The sequence below is a fragment of the Agrilus planipennis genome, unplaced genomic scaffold (assembly GCF_000699045.2).
Source record: "Agrilus planipennis isolate EAB-ADULT unplaced genomic scaffold, Apla_2.0 scaffold6, whole genome shotgun sequence".
Classification (NCBI taxonomy): Eukaryota; Metazoa; Arthropoda; class Insecta; order Coleoptera; family Buprestidae; genus Agrilus; species Agrilus planipennis.
The window spans coordinates 476,218-487,710 of NW_020439302.1; the positions used below are offsets into that span (position 1 = coordinate 476,218).

Genomic DNA, 11,493 nt, shown 5'->3' on the forward strand with positions numbered 1-11,493 from the left:
TCTTATTTATCTATAAAGTTAATAATAAGTTTATAATGTCCATCAAATTACAATTAACTACCTATTTAATTATTTGCTTATTTTCTTTCTGTCACCGAAATATGAACAAAATGGTTGAAAATACAAGATATATCTTTACGTAATTTTGAGATTATTTGACATTATAAATTTTACACATTTACTTCATTGGTCTAATGACTCATAATTAGAAAATCAATTAATAAATAACACGAATGTAATTGACTGATAGGGCATTTAAGCAAAGATACATGCAATCAATTTTAAATGTTAATAGATAGATAACTTTCTAAATTTCATCGATATCATTTTCGATACAATTAAAAGACATCTTTAAATTCAAACTTACAGTAAAATGACGCATACCAAAAAAAAGGTTCTTTATAATAATAATTATCAGATATTATTAAAAAGGATAAGTACATTTATTTTATTTTTAAGCATAATCTCACTTCAACTCAATACACTCAGCCCCAAGATATTCTAATTTGTGTATTCTTTAATCCTCCCTGAAAATATGTCTCTTTGTACCTGCTTCGAGAATTAGGGGTCAGTTTCAGCAAAAATCTCATTGGATAATTTTCTTTCCACCGAACCGTTTTTTTACGTTTGGAAATATAATGAAATCGATAGGCGCCAAATGAGGAGAGTAGGGTAGATGCGAAAGCAATTCCTATCAGAATTGCACCAATGTATCTTACTATATCCATATTTAATCCACAGTTGTGTCGGTGAAAAAACCCATTATAGTCGGGACTTTTCTTTCTTGTTTCCACTTGGGACTGTAGTCATTTACTGCGTTTTGAACACGCCCTTGTTAAGTTAGCAAATGCTTCATGAGTGGTACAAGAGATAACCGAATGATAGTAAGCGAAAGATCAGGGTCGGCTTTATAACTGACTGGTTAGAATTATAACATTAAATAAACGCCTTTGGCTTTCTAAATATATAGTTTCATTCCCAGATGCTTGTTCTTCAGAGATATTTGACATCAAAACCATAACTATTTCGCGTATCTTAGATCGACGGTCTTCTGGTATAATATCATTGATTTTATTGACCCTCCCATGAAGAGTGACCACAATTGGGCCTCCAGGAGACTCAACATATTTTCCGATTCCACAACCACATCCAAATCCAATAAATCAGTTTTGAACTATTACAAACGATGGAGCAGGGTTTCTAATCGGTATTTTTCCCATCATAAAACTTCCGCAGCTTTTCTTCTGCTTCCCTAATTATCATTTTTCATCCCAAAAGTTAATACACTTCCATACATTTTTGCAGAATACAAGCGACTTGTTGGTTACAAAGCTCGATGGAATATTCACTACTTCATGGGTCAACTAAAAACTTTTTGAGTTAACTTACAGATAATTACAAATTCTTAAAAATTTTAATCGGACATTAGCCTGTAGTGAAGCCATCCCGTATCTATTTATTAAAACCGCGAAAACAAGAGACCTCATTTGAACGTTTTCGTGCGAGTGTGGAGGTAGGGTGATGAAGGTTATTGCCAATGGGGAATTCAAAGGGACAAACAGCTTTACATAAGTATTTGTGCGTAGAATATCGATTTTAAAGGGGTTGTTACTGAATTTGCGTCGTTTACAATTTTCATGAATGTGCTCGTGTGTCTTTATCCTTAATTTAGCACAGCACGTAGCATTTTAGATATATAGGTACGGTAACCTGAAACACCAGATAAAATCACATCAAAACGTTTTAGTATTTTTATTATTTTACTAGTAAAAATGATTCACAAGAAATCCAAAATCTAGATTTTATTTTCCATAGAAATTAACAATTCGAAACTACATTTTCTACCATTGCTGTTGTATATATTATCTTTTCATCTCTAAAAATTAAACATCTTTGCGTACCATTACGATTTCACTTAACATTTGATTTTTTGTCGGTGTTTTCGATACTTACTGCACATGACGTCAAGAAATTACCAAAATGGCGGCTGGTGTCNTGCTTCCCTAGAAGCTGACATAATGCCTGTCGATGTATCGATAAATGGTCTCATTTTGGCCGCTTGGAAAGTTGGAAACAATCCGCCCTCTGACGAACCCTTAGTAGTGAACGTGACTTCTTATAAGGTAAGAAAAGAATATTTTATAAAAAAAAACACTAATTAATATTACATTTTTAACATATTCCTTGTTTAAGGGTACTAATTAATGTTAAACTTTCTTTCCGGATAGATAAAAATTGATGAACCCTTGTGATGTAATTATTACCTAACGAATCTCCTTTTGACCTAGGACCTTCAAATGTATCAACCTTGTTTGGTGTTTACTACATACATCTTATTCGAAAATATTGAGTAACGTATAATGTAAATAACAACTCAATATTGACATATGTATATTTATGTTATTTATTGCAGATTAATATCTTCCAGATCGATTTGTAATTTTATTAAAACGCCTCTTGCTTGGTAAATTCCCCAAGATCTATGAATCACTGGGAAATATACAAGCAAAATAGTATGTTAATTATTTCTCGTAATCGTAAATACTATAAAATTTTAATCGATAATTACACGTTGTATTAAACTGATTTAAAATAGAAAAAATGCTTAGAATTTGTATTTGTTTGGATTGTTTGTTTGTTTGGATTGTTTTGGTAACCAAAATACCAAAAAAAAAGAATTTATTAAATTGAAAAGGTTCAAATTATTGATATGATACTTTTGATATCTAATTGGAACATTATTAAACAATTGAAAAATGAATTATATTAATGACTGTTGTACCCTACAGTAAACTCACAATTACTAATTTTCATTGTCTCTGTGATTAATTTAATAGACACTAATACCTCTTATTTATCTATAATTTACAGTCATCAAAATTGATGAAATGGCTAGATCTTGTACAGTCTGTAACGATAAATGCAACATTTTGTGTTCATAAAACCTCTTCCTTAAACTTCTACCTGTTTGCCTGATATAGATCGTTATACTCCTGTTTTCTTTTTTTAAACACTAATTTTTCGTTATTTTTCTCAATTTATATCATAATAGCAAATAATTAACTACATTTTTTTTGCTTCAGAAAATAATTCACCATGGAAGTCGAAAATTGTCAAAGTCCTAGTGTAGCAGAATGGTACAGTGGTCAAGAGATTTTGATATCAGGAGCGACCGGGTTTATGGGCAAAGTCCTTGTGGAAAAGCTTCTCAGGTGTTGTCCAAACCTTTCAAAAATTTACCTCCTAGTAAGAGGAAAACGGGGAAGAGATCCTTCACAAAGACTGGAAGATTTTGTAAATTCTCCTGTAAGTTATTGTCTCAAGGACTTTTGAAATCTTATACATTAATACGTCAACAACAACACGCAGATACTACTTTATTATTTAAAATTCATTTAAAAAAAAATGAGGTCCATCGAACACCCATTCTCATTTTAATCCTTAGTCTTCTGTTAAACTTTTTGAAATTTTGAATTCTGATAGTTCTCGAAGTGTAGTAAATTATTTAAAAGTTAAAATAACATGTAACCATTCCTGTATAATGTTTACATTTCCTTTTAAATTGCATCCTGTTCAATACACTACAGCAATTACTACTTACTTACTGCCACATACGAGTAATAAATAATAAGCAGCAATTTAGAAAAGGAGAACTAGAATTGAAGTTTCTTTTGACCTATACTACTGCATTTTTCTGCATTATATATTCAAGTGCGAGGGATTTTATGAGTTAGGTACAAGAGTTTTCACCTTAATTATAAATATAAACTGACATCAACAAGGTGAAACCAATTAGGTAGACACTTCTATGACTTTACGAATCGCTCTATAATCTAAATGAATATTCACATTTAGATTAATTTTAATAATGACGTAACCAGTTTCCTTTAATGTCCTTATATGTATAAGGTCAACAACTGATTAGGTATGGAAATCCTTTTTTATATCAGGATATTTCAATATGCTTTTGAACTAAAAAAAAAAAGAACTTTTGATAGTCACGTAAAATTAGTAATAAATCAACAAGAAGTTACTGGACTCTGAAACCTTCCAATTGTTCTACTTAAGCTTCTGTATATCATAAAGGTTTAAAATAAAACGGTGCGCTAATTATTATTTAAATAATTCATCACGATTATGTTCTGATTAGCTTCAAGACACTTGAAGAAGGAAGTGTTAATCATTGCTCAGAATTTGCAATTATAATTATCTTTCATATCTTCTGCTTTACTTTTTGTCAGATATCATGCCTTCACTAATAAGATAACTCGTTAAATCGCAACAAATTGCTGATTGCAAAATAAAAAATCAAAACAGTACAACTAATTTATTCAGGGTTAATTAATTGACTGATGGTTTACATAATCTATTTTAATTCGTGTTATAAATTACTGCTACATACTTAGATAAAATTAAAAGAAGGAGGAGTGCAGCCCAGTTAAAAATTATTGTTTTAATCGTTATATCATGTAACACCAATGCTAAAAATTTACATTTAAATTTAATTGACTATTTTTTATGAGTCTGCAGTTATAAATTAAAAATACAAAACTGAAAAATATTTTCTAAAATAATGGTGCAAACTCTATATCAATATAAACTGAAAGAAGCAAGGAAAAGTACGCATTAAGGTTGATTCACACTATGCGTCTAAACGGCGGCAGGCAACCGTCCGTCAAATGTCCGTCATACAACAGCTGACAATCAGTCTATCGAAAAATTTGGACGTTTTCGTCGTTGTTGTGTGTTTAAAGATTATTCGCTGGCTAATTTAGCAGTTACTGCTCTTTTAGTTGAAGAATAAGATGAGATGGTGAAGAAAAGGAAAAAACGGACAGACAGACACACGAGTGATCCTGAAGGGTTCCGTTTTTCATACTGAACCCTAAAAAGTAAAAGCACAACGATCAAGAAAATGGGTACACAGAAAACGATGAGAAATTTTTCACGTTGAACAAGGAATTATTAGATGATTAGTACTTTAGATTGTTTAAATATCAATTTAATGATACCCTTGTGCTGATTACCAACGAACTGAATAATATTTTGACGGACATCCGACGGACGGCTCCCTGCCTTCGTCTGGATCATAGTTAGTGAGAGTTAAGGTTTAATTTTCGGATTGTTAAGAGAAGATTCCTTTGCGACTGTATCACCTAGGGTGTCCTATAATGAACCCAAAGTAAACACCTAAATCCCCAAATGGAAACAACGTCCTCCTTACCTGCCTTCGAGGTCAATATTTCGAAATGGGTGTAAACAATAAAAAAGACAACCTGTTTGAGCAGTCCCACATAAGTAGCATTACTTTTTTGACGTGACAACGTCTTATAATTCGATGGAGCCGGCTGCACGCACGAAAAAACATGACTCATGCGGCGTTACCCCGCTCTGAGGCGTTCCATTTAAGGCTTGAAGTGCAAGCGAGAGCGCGGAACGAGCGACAAAGAGGCACAATCGGCCTCCGCGTTCGGCAGCGTTCGACATCTGTCTCTCTCCTACTTGAGTAAGCGATGCGTCCGCGTGGACAGCTGCTATACAATAATACATTTCCATTTACCTCCTTCTCTATATCCATACAAAATATTTATCAAACAAATAAAATTAAAATTTTCTTTTGAAAAATGAAACCATTCCATCAGTATTTTCTTATGACGTTGTCACGTTCAATTATCGTCAGTAAACCGACTTTACAGACAACCGATTTTTTTTAATAGCGATCGAAATACCTTCGTCTTTTATCAAAAATAAGAACAGAATAATGAAACGTTTGACTTTTTGTCCACTCTAAGTTCATAAAATAACAATATCAGCTTATTGCTTGTTTCATGCGTGATTGGAATATATTTTGATTATATTTTTCTTAGGTTTTCGACAACATACGATATTCAGCAAAGGGACAACATCTAATAAATAAACTGCAGTGCATTTGCGGGGATGTAACACAAGAAAATTTGAAACTCTCCAGCCACGATTTGCATGTAGTTCAAAACAATGTAACTGTAGTGTTTCACATGGCTGCCAACGTTCGTTTTGACCAAAAATTAAAAGAAGCCCTCCTCATGAACACAGGAGGTACAAAGAGAATGCTAGACTTGGCGCTGACAATTAAAAAATTGAAAGCATTTGTTCACGTGTCCACTTCCTATTGCCACTGCGATCTTACGATTTTAGAAGAAAAAATGTACAAATCGCCTCAAAGTCCAAGGTAAATTATATGAATACAAAAGAGACTAGGGAAAGAAGAAAGAAGACATTTCCCATTAAATTTTCCGATCTGATGTGTAACTGACGAGTAATCAGCAATCAAAACAGTACTACAAGTAAACGTAACTACCAAAGGTAGTTAGAACAGTACTGATTAGTGATGAGCAAAATGAGCAGTTTTGGTTTTGTGAAAATGGAAGACCAAGACCAAGACTAAAACCAAGACTGTCTTTATACTAACAAGACCATAACCATGACCATCACCAAGACCAAAACCGAGACTATACCAGCAAAACCAAAGCCAAGACTAGAATTATTTGAGAAAGACCAAAACCAAAACTGAATAAGTAAAATCAAGACCAATACCAACACTTGGACAGTATTGGTCTTAATCTTGCTTTGCTCATCATTAATACTGATTTTATTAGCATCTAGCAAGGAGGAGTTAGAGATAGCTTTAGATAAAATGGAAGCGGTATTGACAAAATAGTATTGTGTTAAAATAAATAAAAGTAAAACTAAAATACTGATATGCAAGGGAAGAAAAAGTAGGGAAAGGGCGAATATAAAGATAGGAGACGAAAAACTAGAAGAAGTGGAGTCAGATAAGTCAGGACGGAAGGAGTAGTAGGGATATAAAGCAGAGGATAGCGCAGGGTCGAGTCGCCTTCAATAAAAAGAAGTCACTTCTATGCTTGCAAAATGTTAATTTAGAAATTCGAAAAGGATTGTTAAAGGTGTATGTTTGGAACGCGGCGCTGTACGGGTGCGAAACATGGACAGTGGGCTCAGTAGAAGGGAAAAGATTAGAAGCGTTTGAAATGTAGTGTTACAAGCGAATGATAAGGATAACGTGGATAGAGAAGGTTAGAAATGAAGAGGTATTAGAAAGAATAAGAGAGCAGTGAACTCTATGGAAATCAATAAGAAATAGGCGAGATAGGTTGGTAGGACAACTTCTTAGGCATAAAGGTCTAGTCAGAGACATATTAGAGGCAGAAACGGGAGTTAGGAGTAGAGGTAGACCTAGATTAGGTTACTGTTTGTAAATAGTTAAGGATGTGGGTTGTTCAAGTTTTAAGGAAATGATGATGAATGATTACTCGATAACTACTCATCGGGACGGAAAACTGAAAAGGCCAAAACACAGTTAATTGTTTCAATTTCTTCCAGAAAAATGTTAGATATGGTTCAGTGGATGGACGAGGACATTTTGGACGTTCTAACCCGTCCTTTACTAAAAAATGCGCCAAATACGTACGCTTATACGAAATGTTTAACAGAAGAATTAGTTGGAGAATACTCTTCACAATTACCGATTGCAATCGCGAGACCATCGATTGGTAAGTTGAAGAAAATAGAAGGTGACGTGTTACCAGAATCTTAGACTCAATACTTATAACTATAGAATTATCACTTCTCTATTTACGTATTCTATGTAAATTGTAAACCAAGTGGTGTGATTTGGCGTTCTAAATCATATCGATAACCTTAGTATTTGGGAGGATACTGATTCGATTTGGGGTCTGTCTAACCTCGTCCAAGTTTTTATATGGTTTGCTCGGATAATTTAAGAAAATGCTAATATTTAACAAATAATTTTTCTGTTTTGTTTTAATTTCGTCCACTTCATCCGTGTCTCCCATCCAATCTTACAATTTCTAAAAGAAGGCTTTCCACATATTTTTTACAATAGTTAAAAAGCAACGTCATGTTTAGAAACACCATGTAATGTATTTTGAAAATTTTATTTCTTTTGTGTTTGGAATGCGCTATCGAACCTTGGAACATCGCCAATCTCCTTTAAACACACTTTGTTGTACTTTACCACTACAAGGGAAGTTACTAAAAAGAAAAACTTTAAATGAGTCGACAAGTGAAGTGTCTTTGCAATATACTCGTTATTAAAAATTTATTGCTTACCAAAGCAAAAGTGTGATTCTATATTAATTAAATTTCAGTTGCTTTTTTAATCAAATAGATAACAAATAATTTCTAAAACAGCCCAATTAATCAAATTAAATCAAAGAGTCTGTTGGAGTCACTTCCTAACGTTTCGCTAGCATAAGTGGCAAGCTTCTTCAAAGATCCTTCCAGCTTCGATGCTAGATTTAGACTAGACCCAAATTAGGACAACATTTTCTGACCACGAAAGCCTTTAGCAATTTGTCAATCCAATATCTTTTCATAATCGTAACAATTTAATTAGTAACTGCGGCATGGAAGGAGCCGATTCCGGGATGGGTGGACAACTTGAATGGACCCACAGGATTAATCGTAGGTGCTGGTAAAGGCGTTATAAGGACCATGCATTGTGATGCTTCCCTAGAAGCTGACATAATGCCTGTCGATGTATCGATAAATGGTCTCATTTTGGCCGCTTGGAAAGTTGGAAACAATCCGCCCTCTGACGAACCCTTAGTAGTGAACGTGACTTCTTATAAGGTAAGAAAAGAATATTTTATAAAAAAAAACACTAATTAATATTACATTTTTAACATATTCCTTGTTTAAGTGTACTAATTAATGTTACACTTTCTCTCCGGATAGAATTATCGGTTGTAAAAGTTTTCAGATAATATTTTTCCTTTTAATTATAACTTGTTAGGGGTCTTAAGGAGCTGTTGAACGTTTCTTTTACCCTTGACAAAACCACCCTTTTTCGATTTAATTTTTTAAACAAGATATTTTGGTTAAAGGATAATCCTATCACATGGGGTGAAGCTCTAGATTTAGGACGTAAGCATTTCTACAACAATCCATTCAGCGTGTGTCTATGGTATCCTGGAGGAAGTATAAAATCCAGTTACTTTCTTCATATGTTGGCTGTATTTTTCCTGCATCTTGTACCGGCGTATCTGATTGACTTTTTACTTACACTCACGAGAGGAAAACCTTTGTAAGTAAATTTGGATTTAATATGGCATTAAATGAAATGTGGGAAAATTATGAGATAAAAGAACAGTACTGATTAGTGATGAGCAAAATGAGCAGTTTTGGTTTTGTGAAAATGGAAGACCAAGACCAAGACTAAGACCAAGACTGTCTTTATACTAACAAGACCATAACCATGACCATCACCAAGACCAAAACCGAGACTATACCAGCAAAACCAAAGCCAAGACTAGAATTATTTGAGAAAGACCAAAACCAAAACTGAATAAGTAAAATCAAGACCAATACCAACACTTGGACAGTATTGGTCTTAATCTTGCTTTGCTCATCATTAATACTGATTTTATTAGCATCTAGCAAGGAGGAGTTAGAGATAGCTTTAGATAAAATGGAAGCGGTATTGACAAAATAGTATTGTGTTAAAATAAATAAAAGTAAAACTAAAATACTGATATGCAAGGGAAGAAAAAGTAGGGAAAGGGCGAATATAAAGATAGGAGACGAAAAACTAGAAGAAGTGGAGTCAGATAAGTCAGGACGGAAGGAGTAGTAGGGATATAAAGCAGAGGATAGCGCAGGGTCGAGTCGCCTTCAATAAAAAGAAGTCACTTCTATGCTTGCAAAATGTTAATTTAGAAATTCGAAAAGGATTGTTAAAGGTGTATGTTTGGAACGCGGCGCTGTACGGGTGCGAAACATGGACAGTGGGCTCAGTAGAAGGGAAAAGATTAGAAGCGTTTGAAATGTAGTGTTACAAGCGAATGATAAGGATAACGTGGATAGAGAAGGTTAGAAATGAAGAGGTATTAGAAAGAATAAGAGAGCAGTGAACTCTATGGAAATCAATAAGAAATAGGCGAGATAGGTTGGTAGGACAACTTCTTAGGCATAAAGGTCTAGTCAGAGACATATTAGAGGCAGAAACGGGAGTTAGGAGTAGAGGTAGACCTAGATTAGGTTACTGTTTGTAAATAGTTAAGGATGTGGGTTGTTCAAGTTTTAAGGAAATGATGATGAATGATTACTCGATAACTACTCATCGGGACGGAAAACTGAAAAGGCCAAAACACAGTTAATTGTTTCAATTTCTTCCAGAAAAATGTTAGATATGGTTCAGTGGATGGACGAGGACATTTTGGACGTTCTAACCCGTCCTTTACTAAAAAATGCGCCAAATACGTACGCTTATACGAAATGTTTAACAGAAGAATTAGTTGGAGAATACTCTTCACAATTACCGATTGCAATCGCGAGACCATCGATTGGTAAGTTGAAGAAAATAGAAGGTGACGTGTTACCAGAATCTTAGACTCAATACTTATAACTATAGAATTATCACTTCTCTATTTACGTATTCTATGTAAATTGTAAACCAAGTGGTGTGATTTGGCGTTCTAAATCATATCGATAACCTTAGTATTTGGGAGGATACTGATTCGATTTGGGGTCTGTCTAACCTCGTCCAAGTTTTTATATGGTTTGCTCGGATAATTTAAGAAAATGCTAATATTTAACAAATAATTTTTCTGTTTTGTTTTAATTTCGTCCACTTCATCCGTGTCTCCCATCCAATCTTACAATTTCTAAAAGAAGGCTTTCCACATATTTTTTACAATAGTTAAAAAGCAACGTCATGTTTAGAAACACCATGTAATGTATTTTGAAAATTTTATTTCTTTTGTACTTGGAATGCGCTATCGAACCTTGGAACATCGCCAATCTCCTTTAAACACACTTTATTGTACTTTACTTTACACTACAAGGGAAGTTACTTAAAAAAATGAAAAACTTTAAATGAGTCGACAAGTGAATTGTCTTTGCAATATACTCGTTATTAAAAATTTATTGCTTACCAAAGCAAAAGTGTGATTCTATATTAATTAAATTTCAGTTGCTTTTTTAATCAAATAGATAACAAATAATTTCTAAAACAGCCCAATTAATCAAATTAAATCAAAGAGTCTGTTGGAGTCACTTCCTAACGTTTCGCTAGCATAAGTGGCAAGCTTCTTCAAAGATCCTTCCAGCTTCGATGCTAGATTTAGACTAGACCCGAATTAGAACAACATTTTCTGACCAGCCTTTAGCAATTTGTCAATCCAATATCTTTTCATAATCGTAACAATTTAATTAGTAACTGCGGCATGGAAGGAGCCGATTCCGGGATGGGTGGACAACTTGAATGGACCCACAGGATTAATCGTAGGTGCTGGTAAAGGCGTTATAAGGACCATGCATTGTGATGCTTCCCTAGAAGCTGACATAATGCCTGTCGATGTATCGATAAATGGTCTCATTTTGGCCGCTTGGAAAGTTGGAAACAATCCGCCCTCTGACGAACCCTTAGTAGTGAACGTGACTTCTTATAAGGTAAGAAAAGAATATTTTATA

The 11,493-nt window shown here is 33.9% G+C and overlaps 2 protein-coding genes across 2 annotated transcripts in view; both read left to right on the forward strand.

Moving 5' to 3' along the window:
• Positions 1 to 9,138, forward strand: part of LOC108732633 (putative fatty acyl-CoA reductase CG5065) — a 17,458-nt gene extending 8,320 nt beyond the window's left edge. The window contains exons 2-6 of the mRNA XM_018463538.2: positions 3,084 to 3,306; positions 5,868 to 6,208; positions 7,381 to 7,550; positions 8,417 to 8,652; positions 8,907 to 9,138. Of these exons, the coding sequence (XP_018319040.1) occupies positions 3,097 to 3,306; positions 5,868 to 6,208; positions 7,381 to 7,550; positions 8,417 to 8,652; positions 8,907 to 9,110 (1,161 nt within the window). The 5' untranslated portion in view covers positions 3,084 to 3,096 and the 3' untranslated portion in view covers positions 9,111 to 9,138. The remainder of the gene's footprint in view (positions 1 to 3,083; positions 3,307 to 5,867; positions 6,209 to 7,380; positions 7,551 to 8,416; positions 8,653 to 8,906) is intronic.
• Positions 9,139 to 10,089: 951 nt separating this feature from the next.
• The window catches only part of LOC112905641 (fatty acyl-CoA reductase 1-like), a 5,696-nt gene continuing 4,292 nt past the window's right edge, over positions 10,090 to 11,493 (forward strand). Inside the window, exons 1-2 of the mRNA XM_025978437.1 lie at positions 10,090 to 10,367; positions 11,237 to 11,472. Of these exons, the coding sequence (XP_025834222.1) occupies positions 10,202 to 10,367; positions 11,237 to 11,472 (402 nt within the window). The 5' untranslated portion in view covers positions 10,090 to 10,201. The remainder of the gene's footprint in view (positions 10,368 to 11,236; positions 11,473 to 11,493) is intronic.